General features: G+C 49.5%; 2 protein-coding genes across 5 annotated transcripts; one reads left to right on the plus strand and one right to left on the minus strand.

Moving 5' to 3' along the window:
- Positions 1–145: 145 nt before the first annotated feature.
- On the minus strand, positions 146–516 carry TINCR (TINCR ubiquitin domain containing). Its single transcript, XM_071451833.1, has one exon. It carries the CDS (start codon positions 407–409, stop codon positions 146–148), a length of 264 nt encoding a protein of 87 aa, XP_071307934.1. The 5' UTR covers positions 410–516.
- A 10,211-nt stretch (positions 517–10,727) lies between these two features.
- On the plus strand, positions 10,728–20,333 carry TPM4 (tropomyosin 4). 4 transcript variants are annotated; one of them, XM_071451789.1, is made up of 9 exons: positions 10,728–11,334; positions 13,247–13,372; positions 16,959–17,092; positions 17,343–17,460; positions 17,887–17,957; positions 18,181–18,256; positions 18,542–18,604; positions 18,691–18,760; positions 19,959–20,333. In XM_071451789.1, exons 1-9 carry the CDS (start codon positions 11,221–11,223, stop codon positions 20,039–20,041), a joined length of 855 nt encoding a protein of 284 aa, XP_071307890.1. In that variant the 5' UTR covers positions 10,728–11,220; the 3' UTR covers positions 20,042–20,333. The 4 variants fall into 4 exon arrangements, with proteins under 4 accessions (XP_071307890.1, XP_071307889.1, XP_071307892.1 ...); XM_071451788.1 differs by lacking the exon at positions 19,959–20,333 and adding an exon at positions 19,268–19,484 and having other exon boundaries at positions 10,916–11,334; XM_071451791.1 differs by lacking the exons at positions 10,728–11,334; positions 13,247–13,372 and adding an exon at positions 14,656–14,998.
- Positions 20,334–20,504: the final 171 nt, after the last annotated feature.

Genomic DNA, 20,504 nt, shown 5'->3' on the forward strand with positions numbered 1-20,504 from the left:
GGGGCCTCAATCCTGCTGCAAATGGCAGCATCTGAGTTCCTGGTCTGCCTTCCACAAACCCTGACAAGAAAGTGTCCCAAGAGGCTGCGACACGCCGAGCGTTCCCCTTCCTCTGCACCACCCCCAGGGCAGACGAGCTCCCTGCCTACCTTTTATTGCTGACAAGGAGGAGGACAGAACCATTCTGGATATTGGCTTCTTTGAGGGTCTCATGCTCCTCGAGCTGCCTGGAGTTGTAATAAAATGTCTTCTTCCAGGAGGTGATGCCCTCCCGCACCAGGAGAGCCCGCAGGTCCATCACGGTGTCCCTGGGCCGCACCGTCAGGGGCATCATCAGGTCCTCGTCAGCCAGGTGCACCTTGATGTGGTACCTCTTCCATCGGGACAGGCTCCTGCGCAGCGTGTCCATCCTCTCCGGCTCAGCAGGGCCACTGTGGCAGGGCAGAGCATCCAGCTGGGACAGCAGCGAGGCAGGGACGTGGCTCTGAAGAGGCTGGCTGCTGCAAACAGCCTCAAACGTCCTGCCAAACCTGTTCCTCCCAGTTGCCACGCTGCATGCTTCACATTCCAGGGAAGAGCTCACCTGGCTCCATGAGCCTGCTGGCTGGGAAACGTCTCCGTGAATCATTTCCACACACCCCTAAATCCCAGAATAATTACAGTGTTTTCACGAAGTGCTCTTCATTCCAATGGCTGGCAGAGGACTTTTAAAGCCAGAACCCCACAGACATTAGAAACGTGGGTGCATGTGAGAAATGAATGGGTTTAGCAACCTCATGTCTCCTGCTCTAAAAAGCTGCCAGCTGGGGAGAAGATCAGTTAGCAAAGTAGGCATTTAGCAACCTCACAGCTATTTAACATGGCCACTTTAATGAAGAGAAGTACAGCTGCATAGTGACAAATTCCTCACAGAGGAGAGCCACAGCACCCTGACGAGCCAGAGCCTGGCTGTGTGAACAGCTCTCATCGTTGCAGTGCAGATTCCCCCAGGAGATCTGCACTGTCACTGCTCACAAACAATCTGGGACCCTCCAGAAGGGGTAGGACTCATCCACTCCTCATCATACCCCCCCTACATCTGACACTGACTCACATGAGCTCCCCGATGGTTCATTGTCTTGATTTCCTCTTCCTCTCAGACTGCTAATTGCAGGGCTGGGTGTCCTGGGCAGCGTCAGTGGGGTCAGCACCACAAACAGGTGGCACAGAGGCCTTGAAGTGCCCAGAGGAACCAGCCACACTTTGGGAAATACAAATGGCACCTCTGAAAGGAAGGAGCTGATGTCAGCCACGGGCTGTAATTGACTGATACTGCAAGGCAGACTCTGGCAGTCACAAGATGATACTTCAGAGCAAACACTATGAAGATAAGGAAGCCTTTTTTGCTCTTTTTCTCAAAAAGATCAAGTCACCCTCTTATCTTGTAGGTAACTTTTCTGCAGCCCATATTACAGGCTTTAATTCCCTCGGCCATTCTTCTCAACATAGACCAGTATTTTCAGACCAAAGTACTGCAAGACTGTTGAGTTCAGGGTCTGCTCTTCACTAAAAAGGAGCTGCTCTCTTGCCCAGCAGATAACAAAACAGACTGATTTTCAGATAAGGCAGCAGTCAGCTCCCATTGAGAATGAGAGAAGTGTCCACTCTCCCATGGGGGAACAAGGAGGTTTCCACCTTACCTCCACACCTCCCTTTTCCCTCCCCAGCAGCAGAACAGCAGCAAATATCCTCACTTGCACCACAACCACGGGCAGTGGAAATTTCCCTGTGCAGCTGAGAAGAACTGAAGCTTCCATTGCAGCATTTCTTTCCAGCTTGGGTCACTCCAAAGGTATGATTGTTTTGGTGGGGTCTGGGATTCCTGGGTCCTTGCTCTGCCACTGAGCTGCTGCAAAGGCGTGAGATGAGTCATGTCATGCCTTGGTGTTTGTGTTTGCTCACCTCATGACTGCAGGATGGTGTAACACATGTTCATTAAGCACCTTGTGGGAAACAGGAACTGCGTTTAGCCCTGTCATGCTTTGGGAGCATTTAAGGATGCCTGGATTTACAAATATGCCAATAACCTTGAAGACAGAACATCACTACCCCTGTTGGAGATGGAGAAACTGAGGGATAAAGCTGTTAAAGCCAAGAAAAGGCAAAAGGTCAGGTTCTGGTCCCCATATCCAGGTACCTCAGTGAGGGGTCTCATTTTCAGACACCTGCAGAACCCCTCAAGCCCAGGGCCTGGTGATTCCTTCCCCATTGGGGTGACATCCACTGAGGGAGCCAAACTTCATCCCTGGTGTAAAGGCAGAGTCTCAGGGGTAAAGCAAGGGTCTGATCCAGTTCTCAGAGCCATCCAAGGGCAGCCTCTCATTGACAGCAGCCAGACCTGGCACAGGCCCCAGACTCACCGTGCTCTGATGGCTCTGGCCAACAGAATGTGCCCAGTGAGTGCCAAGGGGAGCATAAGGCATTCTCACTTCAGCAGAGCCTGTCTGGTGTCAGCGAGTCCATCAGCTCCATCCTTCAGCAGACGTGACAGCCTGACAGTTGCCAAATACCTCCCTCAGACACCTTTCAGACAGATCCTGTTTATTTTTAGGACAGCTCTTTCCCATCAAGGCTCAGATGCAAATCATTCTAGAAAAAGGGGGGATGGTGGCAGGAAGAAAGCAGCTATTATTTTTATTTCTTGGCCTGTGATGTGGTAGCAAACTTTCCTCATGTACCCCCATCTGCCCACATTGGGACCCTTCATTTTGTGAAAAGGGATGATATGCTGGCCTATGAAAGCAGCATAAGGAGAAGCACAGTAGTGAAGTCAGCTTATGAAATATTGAAGCAATGAAATCCTCACGGAACACGTGAATGCCTAATGCCAGTTTCAATTAATTCTGGATTTTTCATTAAACCACTATTAAAAGCAAAAGGACAGCAGAAATAAGGGAAATTGACTTGAGCAGTATATTAAATACCTAAGTTTTGCTTGAGGATGTTTTATTATCTGTCCAAAGCAATTATTTCACCAGCTCCTGATGGTTTGTAGGCCAAACAGAGGTATAGGGTAAAGTTCTATGTGGTCTTTCCTTAAAATTATTTTAATTTCTGTCCCCTACCCTGCACCTGGCAGCCTGTCTCTGGTGATGTCTCTGGTATGTCATATCTGGAGGATAAGACATGGAGTTCTGGGAATCTGTAATAAAGTGTCACTCTGGCATTATTTACAAATCAAATAAAAACTTGTTGACTTAAGCTTTTCCCCATATTGAGGGCAAACAAAAGACATGCAAATATTCAGACACATTCATTAGGAAAGCCTGAAAAGCAATTTAAAACCCAGGTGGGCTGTGATTTTTTTTTATGGACAGAAGAAATAAAGCAACAGCATTTATAAAATATCTCCTCTTGTGTTCTCAGAGCTTCCTTACCCCATTGACTAGAGCAAAAGAGAAACACCTGCCTGAATTAGGTGCTTTGTTAAGATGTCTCATGATGGTTGAGATGATCTTGGGCCTTACAACTTCTTCTCATAATGACAGAATAGAGACATTCATTCCCCAGGCAGGTGGGTTTTTGGTGGGGTTGGTTGTTTGACAGTGGCTGTTTTGCTGCTTGCTGTGCTGCTCTCCTTGAAAAGGGCAATAGAGAAGTGGGATGCTGCTCAATAAGAAAATAAAGGTTTTGATAAGGAAATCAAGGTTTCAATAGGGAAATAAAGGTTTCTTTATTTTCTGGTAGCAATCACAGGGAAACTGAAACGTTTGAGAGAAATCTGATTGCCCTGGCAGAACCTGTAAGTCTTTGAGGAAATCACTCAGCCAGTGCTGTCATGCCAAGGCAGACCCTTTGCTGTTCCCTGAAGCCCTCTGATCCCAGGCCTTGTGCTCAGCAGTGCTGAACACTAAGGATCCTCCTCTGATGTCTCTTTGGGGACACTTTGTGTTTGGAGGCAGAGAGAGAGCAAGGGATGAAGCACGGGAGGTGACCACCCTGCCCAGGCTGACCAGACTCTACCTGCACTTCCACAACACTAAAGGGGTACTAAAGGGTACTAAAGAGGGGCTTTTTGCCAAATTCCCAAAAGACTCAGCTCAGCTGGTGGGCACCTTCTCAACCCAAACACTGTTCTCCTGCTCCACTAACCAAAGGTGCAGAGGGAAGGCTGCAGCACTGTGAGCTCTGACACCCAAACCAGGTGCTGGAGAACAGGAGGCCAGGAAAGCTTCATTCATGGAGTGAATGGCTGTGCAGGCTTAACAGTGCTAAAACAAGGTTATAATCTTCAGTCCAATATGCAGCTGTCACCTAATTATTCAGTGCTTCAGATACCTCAGGTGATGGGGCAGCTTAAGGCAGAAATATTTCTATTTCTGAAGCACCAGAGGCCCCAGCTAGAGCTGTACCACCACGTGCCAGGATGAGTAAGGCCTTTCCTATCACTCAGTGCTTCTCTCCTCCTGAGATGTGCTTGGTTATGAAATGACTGGGCTCACTTGATATGTCAAGTTACATCTCCAGCAAATGAACAGAGAGATAATAAATGATTAATAAATGCTTTGAGAAATGAGTAATTAAATGCAACAGCTTTTTAAGAGTCCAACGGATAAGGACAAAATATGTAAGCCCAAGTGATAAGGCTTTCTCCTGATACAACTTATCTGCAGCACACTGCTCACATCTGCAAGAGGGCTTAGGAACACTAGTAACTTCTTGTGCACCAGGAAAAAAGAGCCTTTCTGTGATAGAGGAGCACTTCTCCTGGGGATTAAGACAAAATCCTCTTTGTTTAGGCATTTTAAATCCAGAGAAGCTGGAAGGTGCTCACTTTAATGTGTGAGGGATGACTGTCAAGCAGAGCCCCAGCCTCCCATCCTTGCCTGGCATGGGGGAAAGTGTCCACATCTTCCTGCCCTGTTCTAAGCCATGGTCAGGAGCTCTCCATCTGCTCCACCAGTATAATAGATTTTTTTTTAAATGATGGTGCTGTCATTCTTTCTGCTACAAATGAGGATTTCTGCCAGTAACACAGCTGAAGTCACCAAGTAAAGCAGATCCTGCTGCAAGTACCCAAATCAGATTCCAAAAGACCCCACAACTGCTCTGGCCAGCTGCCCAGCAAAAAAATTGCACTTCTGGGAGCTGGTGGACTGTTTGGCATGGAATTGAACTTCAAACAGGCTCCAGAAAAAAAAAAAAAAAAAAGCAAAAAGCTATTTATATTTAGTTTTGAAGGAGAAAACCTGCCTGGGTTTGGAACACAAATGAACCTGCAAGTTTTCTGAGCAAAAGTTGGATGTGAGTTGGTGACATTTTCTGGTGGAAAAGGCAATGTGAAGGAAAAAAACCCTGGTAATGCACATGTTAAATGAACCAGTCAAGTGCAGACAATGGGAAAGCTGAAAAATTGATATGGAGGAAAGCATTTTGTGGTGGTAGCTATTTCTCACTTCTTTATAACTTCCCAGATGGGAGATTCATGACCCTCAGAAGAAGTCTGTATCCTTGGGCTTTGGCCTCAGGCAGCCCATGACTCACCCACCCAAGAGGGTTGGCTATAAGCTGAGAAACAAGCAAGACAACAAAATGGTCGTGGAAACAGCAAAACAGAAGACAAATGAGTTAAGTGATGGAAGAGCAAAAAAAACCCCAAACCTCTGCACACAAAGGAGGGCCTGGATGGAGAGAGAGAGAGAGAAGGCCTGTGCCACTGAGGACTCAGAGGAGCTGCCATCCCAGGCAGCCAGCTCCTTCTCTTTCAGGCAAAACAAATTCAGGTGCCTCAGTCTCCAGAAGTGAGATGGGCGGAAATAGAAGATTTGGGGCTCTATGAGCCATTCCAGCTGCAGCACCATCATTTTCCAGAGGCTCGAGGAAGAGGGAGGATCTGTGGATCTGCATTGCCATCTAACGGCAAGGCAGGGCTTGAAGCATTGGCTGGGGCCCAGCAATGGGCTGGAACAGTAAAAACAAGGAGGACATGGCCCTCAGGGACAGTCCCGTGCTCTAAATGCAAATCCTGCCTCTGCAGCTGAAAGGTCTCACCGATGAGGACCAGTCCAGAGAAAAGCAGGGCAGCCAAAATCTTCTGGTAGAGGCAGCTGATTCTTGCTTTTCTATGATCCTCTCCACTCTGTATTAGCCAGAAATATCAGCATGGATTCAGGGTGGCATTTGCTTTCTTCTGCTGTACCCTGTTCTTGTAATGCTGGCAGTGAGACAGGCTTCCCAAGCAGGTGTGCATTTCAGGTATCGAGTGAATTCTGCCATCCTGTTCAAAACAGTGTAAAATTCATTATCTCAGGTGTTCCAGGATCCTGCTGGGAAACGCAGGTAACTGGGATTATTAAAGAAAAGAGGTCGATTTCGCTTGGATCAAGGCACAGGAAAAGCAGATTTACTATTTTCATCACACTCAGCCCAGTGTTCATCCGTGGTCAGTAAGGGATACTTAATGAGAATGTATTTCAGGCTGGTACTGGCACACACACTGAGAAAGGTGGAGGGAGAACCCACAGAGCAAAAAATTCACTGAGATGTGAGGGTTTACACATCTTGTCAATTAAAAGGAAATGTCAGGAAGAGACAAGTTTGATGTTCAGTCTAGTGCCACCTTTTCTACTGATACACCATATTACATCGTTTCTACCGCAGAAAATTTACAAGAGAGTAAATTTTAGGAGGAGATACAGGAGAGTAAATTTTGTTAGGAGATACTCATGTTAGTAAAATGAAGGAATTTGGTAAAGGGTTGACAACAGCTTCTTTCTTCTGCTTTGAATTGCTTCTAGCCTTGGTACATGCAGCTCTGTATATGAGGAGTTAGAGCTCAACCAGTGTGAAAGAGAGGAAGGAGATCTTCTACGACCAAAGTTTGGAGCAGAGAAGGAGCTGCAGGAGAAACTGGGGGATATAAAGTGCCTGTTTTCTCCAGCTAGTGAAATGGGCCATGTTGTGGGTCTCAGCTAACTGCTGGGCTACAAAAAAAGGAGTAGGGACTGACAGCAGAGAAAATGTTGAGACCTGCCAGACTTCAGGCCACAGGTCTGACCACCCCCAGTCTGTTCAGATGCCTGCTGTGACAAGCTTCCCATGCAGCCTGCTGCCAAAGGAATGAGCACACTCTCCAACAATCCAACTTCATTTCCTTCTGGTATCCTCTCATATTTACACACCAACCTTGCCAAGCTTTGCTCAGCCCAAACAATCCCTCAGAAAGAAAAGGAAAAACAAAGGAACTCTTACAGCCTGTAAAGCACCTTCCTGCCTGCCTGAAACAAACCAAAAAAAAAGAAATAGTTCAGAGTGCTCTTCTTTCTCTCTTGGTTGCTCACTGTTTCCCAAGCTAATGAAAACCAGAGGCTGTGGGACTGACAGGATTATCATCACTGAATTCTCCAGGTGTTTCTCTCCAGTTCGTGAAGCAGGGAAGGGAAGAAGGGCAGGTACCTGGTTGAAGGGCTACAGAGGGTGACATGTTTCTTGATGTTCTTTTCTAAATGTGGCTCTGAGTCATGCAACAGTGTTGATTAGAAAAATTATCTTCCTGCAGTTGAAGTCGAAAGGAAAAAGAATCTTGTTTGGTGTTTGCTTCCCTAGCTCTGAATCCAAGCCTGCCTGAGCCTGTGGCAGGAAGGGGGCTGGTGAGCCTACTGGAAAACCACTTGTCCTTCTCTCAATCATAGAAATTATGAAGAGGCTGTGAGAGCAGCCGCAGGAACGGTTCAAAATGCACACCTAAGGGTAACAAGCAGCCGTTGTCCCAAAGAGCAGCACGCACAGCCTTATATCAGCCTCCATTCCACAAGTTCCTACATGTGCTGGGTCAAACAGGGCTAACACAGTCCTTCCCACTCCATTGCCCTCCCTTGTATCTTCAAACTACACCCCAAAACTTGTTCCTGTGAGTCAGAGAGGCTGTGGCACATCCAGCCTCGTGGTGTGCATGACCACGAGGTGAAACAGCTCTGAAGGCAGGATGGCATGACTGAGGGAAGGGAGCCCTGAAGGAGCCATGAAACACAGCCAGCAGGTTGGAACAGACAGCAGCAGTGTGAGCTGGACCACGGGGCTGCAGCCAGCTGAGGAAAATTATTAATGGTGTATCTTGTCCCCAAGAAACCTGGCGGGGGTCCCAAAGATGCATCTTGTCCCCAAGAAATCTGGTGGGGGTCCCAAAGATGCATCTTGTCCCCAAGAAATCTGGTGGGGGTCCCAAAGATTCATCTTGTCCCCAAGAAATCTGGTGGGGGTCCCAAAGATGCATCTTGTCCCCAAGAAATCTGGTGGGGGTCCCAAAGATGCATCTTGTCCCCAAGAAATCTGGTGGGGGTCCCAAAGATGCATCTTGTCCCCAAGAAATCTGGTGGGGGTCCCCAAAGATGCATCTTGTCCCCAGGAAATCTGGTGGGGGTCCTGCGCTCCCCCTGTGCCCACCAGCGCTGAGCCTCACTCGGCTCCTGGGGCTTTCACCCCAAACCCCTGAGGAGCCTCTGCTGCCCTCCACCAGCCAATTCCACGCAGGAGGGCGAGGAGAAGGGCACATGACTGTGATTAAAGTGGTTTATGGGGCTGCCATGTCATTTCTCAAGGTTTGGAAACACTGATAACGCAGTGCTTCACCCCTACGCCTTAAACCTGCTCCAGACTGAGGTCCTATGTGATTTTACCGTCCACTGCTCAAATCACAGAATAGCTTAAAAGTCAGTGGGATTGGACTTAAAAAAAAAAAAAAAATCCCGGGGGCCACCTTGCTGCAGAGGTACCTGGAAAAAGCACATTTAATTTTGTGAGGTGTTCAGAGGGATACAGGGGCATACCAAGTGCCAGCACTGGTTTCCAAGCAAACACTGAACCTAAAGCTGTTAAAAATTCCGATTTTTTTTTTATTTTTTTTTAATATTAAAACAAAACAAACAAAGAAGAAGACAAAGAAAGGGTAAACCAAGCACACAAACGAAGCAGATCCCCCGCTGCCGCTGGCGGTGCCGGGCCGGGCGGGGCAGGTCCGTCCCCACAGCCCGCCGGGAGCCGCAGTCCGGGGCGCCGCCATCTTGGCGCCGCCTCAGCACCGCCCCTGAGGGCTCCCGGCAGCCATCTTGGGGCGCGGGGCGGGCTGGGTTTTCGTAAAATTAATTCGTTTTGATTTAAACAACAACAAGTCGTTGTCGTGTTTTAACCCCAGCTGGCTGCCGAGCACCACGTAGCCACTCACTTGCTCGCCCGCGAGCGGAATCAGAGAGAATCAGAAGGGTAAAAACTGGAGAACTCCTGGGTTGAAAGAAAGTTTAATAGGGAAAACAAAGGAGAACAGGACCCCATCTCATAAAATGGTAACATGGGAAGACAAATGCCATCACTGCAAAAGTCTCCCATTTTTTCCTCCTCCCCGTTTATGTCCTGAGTGATGTCAGATGGTCTGGAATATCCTGGCTGTGTCTCCTCCAATCTCTCAGGCACCCCCAGGCCCCTCCCCAGCTTGGGCCTGTAAGAGGCAGGAAAGGCCTTGGCTCTGTGCAAGCTCAGCAATAACAAAAGCATCACTATATTCTCAACCCTGTGTTCACAACAAATCCAAAACACAGCCCCGTACCAGCCACTGGGAAGGAAATTAACTCTATCACAGCCACAAGCATTGTGCTGCTGTTGGCTTTGTGTCCGCTCTACCATCATATTTAGCTCAATAAAGGGCAGATTTTCCCTTAAAACTCTCTCTCAAAGGCCTTGCAGTGCTGTGCCAGCTGAGCCCCAGAGGATGGGGAAGCTCTGGGTCTTGTGCTGAGTGTCCTGGTGCCCTCATGGCTGGGACGTTGGGGCTGTGAGGGAGCTCGGGCTGTGAGTGAGGGGCTGCAGAGAGCAGAGCACGGCAGAACTGGGCAGGGAAGGGACACCGTGGGGTCAGCGGGACCTGGATGGGGAAAGAACCAAGAATGTGAAGGGTGGACATCAGGAAGAGGTTCTTCTTCCCCCAGAGGGTGGTTGGGCACTGGACATATTCCTCAGGGAACGGGCCCAAGGCTGCCAGAGCTCCAGGAGTGTTTGGGCAACGCTCTCAGGCACAGGGCGGGATTGTTGGGCTATCTGTGCAGAGCCAGGAGTTGGACTGGATGGCCCCTGTGGGACCCATCTCAGTATTTCCATGGCTCTGTGCAGGTGCCAGGGCAGCAAAGTCAGAAAGTGCTGCCAGGCTGCCCTGGAAGGTGCTGTACATCAGAATATCAGAACATCAGAGCAGTCAGGACAAGGCTGTGTGGGGCTGTGAGGCTCAGCAAGAAGGGAATGGAATGGTTTTGGGGACGTGTTTAATAGAGCTGCAAAAGGAAGCAGAGCTCATTCTGGGGCTGTTGGATGCTCTGCTTGGTGCCTCTGTCAGTGGAGATACTCCTGCTCCCCCCAGAGCCTGCTCTTCCCTTCATACAGCAGAAGGAATAATTTACAGTGCTCATCAGACTGCAATTTCAGGTGTTGTTTAGTTCCCCAAGGATTTAGGGAGAGAAATTTCAAGGACAGGCACTCAAATTCACTGAGTTTGCCTTGAGCCTGAACTTGACATCTAAATTTGAGTTCTGTTATGCGTTGTACTATCACACATTATAGCTCGTTCCTTAACACCAGCACTTATTTTTACAGCAAAAAACCTCTGCTGTCTCATATCCTGCATCTTTTTATAACTTAAATTTAGCCAGCTCTTAAGCACAGATTTTTTTTAAAAATAATTTATTTATTTTATGTCTGGATTTATTTTAGAGTAACGTAAAGAGATCCTTCCCTTGATCAGCCTCATGCCTTTATTCCAGGAAGGCAGGCCATCCCCAAGATCTGCTGGGTTGGTTAATTGCTCTGCACACACAAAGGGGAGCTAATCAGCTTTTCTTCAAGCATGTGTTCATATGTCAACACTTTTGCTTCTGTCAGAAGCTTAAAAATGGAAACAGTTTTCTCTTTAAGAAAACAGGACCCAAATAAGGAGATGGAGTGGTGAAGATTCCTCTAGTGAGTCTGTTCCAGCTCATTCCTTAGAAAGGCTGTGGATGGAGCACCGGGGAAGGGGCCAATAGATCTGGGTTTTGTCCAGGGGGCTCTGGGTTTAAAGCTCTCTAAAACCACTTGTAGCTCATTTTCCCTGTGACTTGCCTGGGTACAACTTCCATCTCTGTCCAAGCTGTTAAAAATCTAAAATTTTAATCGTAAGATTTTTTTAGTTGCCTGACAGATCCAGCCTGTCCTTGAGCAAAAATGGAAGCCATCAAGAAAAAGATGCAGATGTTGAAGTTAGACAAGGAGAATGCCATCGACAGAGCAGAGCAGGCTGAGACGGATAAGAAGGCAGCTGAGGACAAATGCAAGCAGGTAAGAGGAAATAAAATCACTGGCTTCGTGTGTGCTGTGGAAATAAGTGTAACAAAATACTGTGTGGCAGTGTTGGGATTCAGAAAGCAAAGTCAGTTTTCTGTTCATCTTCTTTTGAAGTTTTTTTGCCTTTTTGTTATGCTTCTACAGCCAGGACTAGGCTGTAACTTCTCAGCCATCTCGGTCTTTCCAAAATTAACATCATCCACAGATTATTAACAGTACTTTGTCTAAGTTTTCTTGAATCTTACATAATTGTCCTAAATTTCTCATGCTTTGATTCCATGCAAAAGGCCTTTACATATTTAAAATCAAAGCTGTAAACCCTGACACCTGTAGGACTAGTGCTAATAGAGTTGGCTGTGTCTAAACAGTAATTAAGCCTCTCCTTGAAATGAATTAATAAAGTTCACTTCAAGTTTTTGGTGCAGAGAGTGCCCCTTAGAGGTACCAGCTGAGACTCAACAGGAGATATGTTCTCTTATTTTTTGTGTCAAGAATAATGGAAAATATCTTAATTTGAATGCTGTTCTTTTAACTGAATTCTAACGATAACATTTTCATATTCTTTTGCTTTTCAATGTCTTTATTCTGGGTGTCTGTGTCCTATTTGAGCTTTAGTATTTCCAGAATGGTCTTGAAATGTTAGCTGAGTGCATTCAAGTTTTTACAGCACTTCTTGTAAAAGTACCACATATTTCCCTTTTATGTTCCCTAAATCTGGCTGCATCTTCCACACTGCTCTAATATGTTATAAGCATTCATCTGGCCTAATATTTCTTCTTCTTTAGAAAAATAAATCTTTGATCTTACTCCTCTTTTCTGAATTGTCTCAAAATTTTCAGCTTCTTTTTTAATGTGGGCACAGTACTCAAATAGTTACTTTCATATTCATACACAAAGCCAGCATCTGCTTCATGCTGCTCAGTGTCCCTCTGTCAGAACACCCCAGCTTTGCAGTTCTCTCACCCTGCCTGGCTATCCTCTGCAACACACCAGCATTCCAGAATAGCACACTACCAAAAATGCCTTTAAAACTATCAGTGAAACCAAAATGAAGGAAGCACACCAAAATACAAACTGTTTTCCTAGAGTAAATTTCAGTGAAGGTGGAGCTAAATGGAGAAATCAGTGTCTCAACCGACTGAGCTGGTTTGTGTTGCAAATGAGAGGATGAAGCAGATGGGTTTGCAGGCCCACCCTTATCAGCAGCAGGCCTTTGATAACGTGAATTCTTCGGGGAGCATGAGACAGTTTATCACTAACCAGCCTCCCAGCAGGTTATAAATAGCCCCATTCTAGTGAACAATATGGATTTATATGGTATGGAGGAGTCTGAGCCTCACATCGTGTCGGGCCACAGCTGGAGAATAATCCAGGCTGGAAGGGACCTCCCGAGGTCAGCGAGTCCCGCCTAGAGCAAGGCCAGCCCTGTTCCCTCCCACAGCCAGAGTGCCTCAGCTGGGCTCAAGTGTCCTGAAGCACACACAAACATCATGAATTTTTCCAGCTGTACAGAAATGGAATAGTTTCCTGAAAAATCACCAGGTAATAGTGTTACAACAAACACTAAAAGGACATAATTTAAAAACATCTATAATTGCTGCAGGGTGTCAAAAAAAAAAAAAAAGTGATGTGAGAAATGGATTATAAGTTCTGTATTAAACCAGACCCTGTGTGTGTGGTGGCAGGCAGTGTTGTTCAAGGATGACATGTTTTTAATGATTCTTCCCTGGCAATTGCTACCAGTCATTCTCAGACTACTGTCACTAGCAGAACTTTGATCTGGTCTTTTGTGGCGTTTTGTATGCTCTAATGGGTTCAAACTAATAGTAAAGAGTAGTTTTATCATGTTAAACTGTACCTGGTACTACATCAGTATGCTCACTTTGGGGATTTTTTCTCTTGAAAGGTAGAGGATGAGCTGGTCGCTCTGCAGAAGAAGCTGAAAGGAACTGAAGATGAACTGGATAAATACTCAGAGGCTCTTAAAGATGCCCAGGAGAAACTGGAGCAGGCTGAGAAGAAGGCCACTGATGTACGTATCCACGGCCAACACTTGCCTGTAACTCTGCCCGCTGTATTTTGTATGCACTTCACTGGTTGTGTGCATTTCTGCCGGGGGATAGAAAGGCGGGGTTGCAGGTTTTAAAAGGTGCAGGGTTTCAATCTCCTCTCCCCTCCGCTAAAGGGAGCGAGGCTGTTCTGCACCGAGTCCGTGGCACCCGCAGCTGCCCCCGGGAGCCCGCACCACTTGAGGCTCCCGAGACCCCGGGGACCTGCTGGGAATTCTTTGGGAAAGGAGAAATCTCCTCTGACAGAACTGAACAAAATGGTGCCTTTTGAAGGAGAATGGGACGGCAGCAGGATTATGCCGTGGCATAAGGATGCCCTTTGCCTTCATCCCCGCGCCAGGGCTAAAGGCCAGCCCAGACTCCCCGCCACACCCGCCCCGTCGTGGCAGCGGCGAAGCGCGGGCAGGGCCCGGCAGCAGCGTCAAAACCTCGCCTTGGGGGGCCGGGGAGCGCTGCTGCTGCTGCTGCTGCGGGGCAGCATCCTCCGGGCCGCGCCGAACCGGAACGAGCCGAGCGGGGCGGCATCCCCCGGGCCAGGCCGAGCGGGACAGGGCGGCATCCCCCGGGCCAGGCCGAACCGGGCCGGGCCGAGCGGGGCGGCATCCCCCGGGCCAGGCCGAACCGGGTCGGGTCGAGCAGAGCGGGGCGGGGCCGCATCCCCCGGGCCAGGCCGAACCGGGCCGAGCGGGGCAGCATCCCCCGGACCAGGCCGAACCGGGTCGGGTCGAGCCGAGCGGGGCGGGGCGGCATCCCCCAGGCCAGGCCGAACCGGGCCGAGCGGGGCAGCATCCCCTGGGCCAGGCCGAGCGGGGCGGGGCAGCATCCCCCGGACCAGGCCGAACCGGACCGAGCCGAGCGGAGCGGGGCCGCATCGCCCGGGCCAGGCCGAACCGGACCGAGCGGGGCGGAATCCCCCGGGCCAGGCCGAACCGGGTCGGGTCGAGCGGGGCGGGGCCGCATCCCCCGGGCCAGGCCGAACCGGGCCGAGCGGGGCAGCATCCCCCGGGCCAGGCCGAACCGGACCGAGCCGAGCGGGGCGGAGCCGCATCTCCCGGGCCACGCCGAACCGGGTCGGGTCGAGCCGAGCGGGGCCGCATCCCCCGGGCCAGGCCGAGCGGGATGGGGCGGCATCCCCCAGGCCAGGCCGAGCCGAGCGGGGCGGCATCCCCCGGGCCAGGCCGAACCGGACCGAGCCGAGCGGGGCGGGGCCGCATCCCCCGGGCCAGGCCGAACCGGGTCGAGCCGAGCGGGGCGGGGCCGCATCCCCCGGGCCAGGCCGAACCGGGTCGGGTCGAGCCGAGCGGGGCGGCCCCGGGCGCGCCCGTCCCGTCCCGTCCCGCGCCGCTCCTCAGGCTACGTCACCACCTCCACCTCCAGGCGCGTGACGTCAGCGGGCCATTGAAAGGCGCGGGCCCGCCACGTGCAGCACCTCCGCGCCCAGCCCGCCGCCCGCGCCCATGGCCGCGCCGAGCTCCCTGGAAGCCGTCAAGAGGAAGATCCAGTGCCTGCAGCAACAGGCGGATGAGGCGGAGGACCGCGCGCAGGTCCTCCAGCGGGAGCTGGACCTGGAACGGGACCTGCGGGAGAAAGTGAGACCGCCCGGGCTGCCTGCTCGCCTCTCTCGGTCGCTCTCTCCCGGGCTGCTCCTTCCTTCCTGTCTCTGGCTCTCTCTCGCTGGGGCGCGCCCGGCTCTTCCCCGCTGCGGGAGGACGGCTTGGCCGCCGGCTGCCTCCATCCCTGGGCTGTCCCCGCGCTGCTCCGCTCCGCTCCGCACTCACCGCCCGCGGGAGCCGCCGGCGCTGCCGCAGCGCCGCGCCCGCACCGGCCCGGCCCGCGGGGAACCGGGCGGCGGCGGCTCCTCGCCCGCCGCTTATCGCGCTTTGGGGCCCGTTCCTGCGGAAAAGGCGTTCGAGCACCGATCGGCACTGGGGAGCGGTTGAGAGTTTAGTAGGAAATGGCTGTTTAATTAGGCAAAAGCGCTGCATGACACGGAGCGCGGAGTTCCCGCCTCTCGGCGCCGCACCGCTGGCTTCAGCACAGCTGGGAAATGTCCGAACTGCTGAAAAATAACTTTCCGTCCTGGTTTTCACAGAGAAATGCGAAATCTCCGCTAGCGTGCGGCTCTCCCGGGGTTGGACAGCTGGTTTCACTTAGATTTGTGTGCGATCAGCCTTCCCGGCATCTTCCTGCTATTTTATCACATGTCAGCGAGTTAGTTTTACCGTATAAGGACTGCGGGCTGCTGCTGGGAGAGGTGGAGCCAGGCTCACCCCAGATTCCCAGTGGCCCCGGCTCCATAACTTTGGAATCTTGCTGAATTAAAAAGTGACTTAAAAGCGCCCTGCCTAGTGGAAGGAGTTGCTGCCACAGAACAGATGCTAGCTTTGTACATGATCGATGCCTTGTATATAAATCGGGAAGTTAAACACTGCACTGGGTAAAAACAGATGAAACGTTGGGTAATTTATGACTAGAGGAATCCTGGGTCAGCTTCCATTTGGATCAGCCACTGAACTCCTTTCCAAGATGGCTCAGAGCTGAATGGAAACCACTTCCTCCAGCTTAGGAGTGGTCAGTGACCAAATTTGCTAAGCTGCAGAAAAACGGTTTTCTTTTTTTTTCCAAAGTGTTTTAACATAAAGCATAAAACAGTCGCCCCTCCAGGGTCTATATTCTGTAAAAGTGAGGGGGAAAAAAGTTAATCTTGTATATGGCAATCCTCCTCAGAATGGGGGACAATGCAGTGCACAAGCCTGGCAGTTACTAAAGCAGGGTTCCATTTTCCTTCAAAAACAAGCAATTAAAGGAGCTGAATCTTAATAAACACATATTTATGGACACCAGTTTGTCCATGTTGTCTGCATCGAGCATTTCTCCCAGCAATCTCTCCCATTTAATAACTAGTCTATTTTTTATACACTAATGGTGTTCCAGTTAATGTGCAGTTTGTTCAATAATACACAAACAGATCTCATTACTGAGAAATGCATCCTGCCTAATTCCTTAAGTACCGCAGGAAGCAAAGTTGAACTTATTTTAAGAATCTATCTAATTTTGTCCCAAAAAAGCCTGACTCTGCCATGCTGAAGGCACTGTCTGTGCCCAGCTGACCCTGTAGATTCTCCAGCATCTGCAGGCTGGGGAGCCAGGGTGGATCAGGACCTGGCTCCAGCTCCACTGTGCCACTGAAACCAAGGGCAGAGAAACCCACGGTGGAGGTTTTGGAACTAAGCCATCATGGAAACGGTTCATTTTTAAAGTTTGGATAGATGCAGCCCTGTGAAGTGCTCCAAAAATACCCCATTTGCAGTCCTGTAGAGTTCCTTTTTGTGTGGCTGGAATGATAAGTGCCATTAAAAAAAAAAAAGAAAGACCAAGCACACACTCCATACCTTGACATTCCTGAGATGCCAGAGTTTGAGCAAACAAAAAAGCAGAGGCAGAAGGGCCCCCGAGCTGCCCTGCAGCCCCAGGGAGATGCTGCTGTAGTTGTAAGGACACTGATGAGCAAGGGCTGTGTAACCCCGGTGTGGGCCGTTGTTCACACAGGCCGAGGGTGAGGTGGCAGCTCTGAACAGACGCATCCAGCTCGTGGAAGAGGAGTTGGATCGAGCCCAGGAACGACTGGCCACAGCCCTGCAGAAACTGGAGGAGGCTGAGAAGGCAGCAGATGAGAGCGAGAGGTACGCTCCTTGTTGATTTTCTGGTGTTAAAAATGTTATTATGTGAATAAAATATTCCTGTGTCATTGAGTATCTGCGTGTGCTGCTGCAGGTCAGAGACTTGAAACTTTCTTACAAGCTTGATTGGGTAATGATGAACGCAGTGGGCATAATGGGCCACTTTTAGGTTACAAATACCAAATTCCACTTTGTGAAGTTGAGATTCGAGTATCAAAATGCTTCTACATTAAACATGCTTTGACTTCTGCAGAGGAATGAAGGTTATTGAGAACAGAGCAATGAAAGATGAAGAGAAAATGGAAATTCAGGAAATGCAGTTGAAGGAGGCCAAGCACATTGCTGAAGAAGCCGACCGCAAGTATGAGGAGGTAAAAGGGAGAAGGAAATGGTGAAATGTGCAGGGGAGCCATGAACAATAACACTGCTCTTCAGTTTAGTCCCTCTGTTCAGCTGGCACTGGGTGATGCTTCAACCTTGGAGCATTGCCAGCAAGGAGGAATTTTAACTGTGATTTGCAGCATCTTCAGTACCCAATGCTAAAAATGCTGCAAAATGTGACTGGGGAGGGCTGTTACCTCTGTGGGTTTCTGCTTCAGCCTAATTTCCCCCCTCCAGAGGAAGCAGGAACAGAGTATTCAGAGTATTCTGAGTGCCTGTTGACATATGTAGAGTGTCCCAGCCTGTGGCAGAGGATGGAACCTGATGATTTTTGAGGTCCCTCCAGCCTCCCCAGCCCTGTGCTGTGATTTTGGGAGCTGCACACTCACTGACAAGTGGCTGCTGTCTTTTTGCAGGTTGCCCGTAAACTGGTTATTTTGGAGGGTGAACTGGAAAGAGCTGAGGAGCGTGCAGAGGTGTCTGAAGTGTGAGTAACTTTTCAGAATATAGGAAATATCAACACTACATTTCATTGAACATAATCTCCTGCTAGGCAGGCATGTAGTTAGTACTTGTAGAAAAGTTGGTTTCTACACTATATACCTGGTTTTCTTCTTTCTGACTTAATTACTTCCTCCCTTGTGTTTTTTAGACTCCTCCAAATCACAACAGGAACACTAGTAATTCAAACTTCTATTTTCCCTTTCTAGGAAGTGTAGTGACCTCGAAGAGGAGTTAAAGAACGTCACAAACAACCTGAAATCCTTGGAAGCTCAATCTGAAAAGGTTGGTTCTTTCAGTAAACTAAAGGATGTGGGAAAAGCCCAAACTTGTAAATAGAATTCATAGAAATAAACCAGAAATACAAAGCAAATGAGAGGTTTTATCTGCCTGCATGTGGATACAACTCCATCAGTTCTGCCCAAACAATGCTGAAGGTCTGCAGGAGAGCACGGAAATGGTGTTTGCAGCTGTTTTAAAAGGAAGAGTGCTTATAAATAGGTCACAGTTTCATAAACATTTATTATTGTTGCTACAACTTCCCTTAAAGAGGGTTTATTGTTTTCACAGTACTCGGAAAAAGAAGATAAATATGAAGAAGAAATCAAGATTCTCTCTGACAAGCTGAAAGAAGTAAGTTTGGCCATCCCCAAGCTGGGTGCATTTTTGGGTATAATCTTTCTAGGAGCACCCAGTGATGCTATTTCAACTTTTTTTAGGCTGAAACTCGTGCAGAATTTGCAGAGAGAACTGTTGCCAAACTGGAAAAGTCTATTGATGACCTGGAAGGTATGGAATGAATCGAGTTTCTTTAAAAGTGGCCAGTTTCAAATCAGATAACAAATTCTAGGAGTGGGTGGTGGATTTAATGGGAAAGAACAGCAGCATATTGGTGGATGGGTGTGATGTGTCCACTGGGCACCTGCCCTGTGTGGTGGAAGTTCTCCTGGAAAAGGTTTTCTTCCATAAAGTTGGCAACAATTACCTGATTTTGGCCAGCTAACAGGTGGAGGGACTCAAGGGATCTTGAGCTCACCCTATTTAATCTCCTTACTAGAAAATAATTGTGAGATTACAGAAAGACAAAAAGTTCCCATAGGTGGAACTTCTGACCAGGCAGCTTTGTGGGTGTTTTGCTTTCTTTCTGATACTCAACTACGCCTCTGTTTTCTTCTTTTGTTTTCCTCCCAACTGCTTTGGCTGCTGTTGCCTTTTGCCTCTCCGCTCTCCTCCTGTGGCCTCTCCTCCTCCCTGCATTTCTTGCTGGCCTGTTGCTGCTGCCCTGGTGCCTGACAGATGAGCTCTATGCTCAGAAGCTGAAGTACAAAGCCATCAGTGAGGAGCTCGACCATGCCCTCAACGACATGACCTCTTTGTGACCTGCCCCTGTGTGGGACACAGGGAAACTCCCACTCACTGTGTTTTCTCAAGCTTTTCTTTCCTGTAATCCCTGTCACTCCTGTGCCACTTCCACCTCTGTGGGAACTGAGCTCAATAAAACATGATACCTCTACCTTTCACCTTGCAGGGTTTACTTCTGTATAGATCAGCTCAGATTCACTGGTGATGACACGAAAAACACATTCAGCTCCTCATGTGGGGTTGGGCAAGGCACGGTCAGGATGGGGCAGCACCTGGCTCTGGCAAACAATTGAGTTTTGGTGTTCCTTTAGTCAGTGAAAAGCTTTGAGTGCATTCAGTGTCTACTGGTGCTCCACCAGCCTGGTTAAAAACCTCCCAGTCCAAGGAGAACCGAGCAGGATGTGGCCTATAAATGACACAATGACACATTAAAACACAGGCCTTTCATGTTCCATGAGAAGTGACCTCCCTTAAGGACAGCAATTACAAAAAATTTGCCCCATTTTGATGATAAAGTTATAAAGGTGTTTTAAATATGAAGGTAAGCTACCCCAGGTTTTATTTAAAGAGAAAAGGCTGTAAAATAATGTGATTTCAATCTTGTGGTTTTCTTCTTTCTCACCAGAAAAACTCGCTCAAGCCAAAGAGGAGAACCTGGGCTTGCACCAGACACTGGACCAGACACTAAATGAACTGAACTGTATATGAGGGGTGCAGAGCTGACAGCAGCCACAGGAGCCGCCCTGGCCCTGCCCCGCTCCTCTCCTTTCTCTCTCTGTATCCTGGAAAAGCCAATTAAGTTATGACCGGCACGGCCGCCCCGTGGCTCCGGGCATCGCTGGGGCCGGGGAGCCCCGCGGGGCCGGGCCGGGCCGGGCGTGTCCGTGCCCGGGCTGTTCTCACGGTTCCTTGCCCCTCCCCTCTACACCCCGGTAGAAGCTGCACCCGAGCGGCGGCGCCGCCTCCGCTGCCGTTTCTTATTAAAGGATTTCTCACAGTACCGAGGCCTCGTGCGGGTTTTTGTGCCGATCGGGGGGCGTGACGTCACGGTGCGGGCAGGTACGGGAATGACGTCATTATGTCACTGCCCGGCCTCGCCTCTCTGTAGCCGGAAATGACGAAGCACCGGCGGTGGGGCCGACAGCCAATCGCAGCGCCGCTTGCACCCGTG

This window comes from Agelaius tricolor, unplaced genomic scaffold (assembly GCF_023055355.1).
Source record: "Agelaius tricolor isolate 1412-34295 unplaced genomic scaffold, bAgeTri1.0.p SCAF_33, whole genome shotgun sequence".
NCBI classification, from domain to species: domain Eukaryota; kingdom Metazoa; phylum Chordata; class Aves; order Passeriformes; family Icteridae; genus Agelaius; species Agelaius tricolor.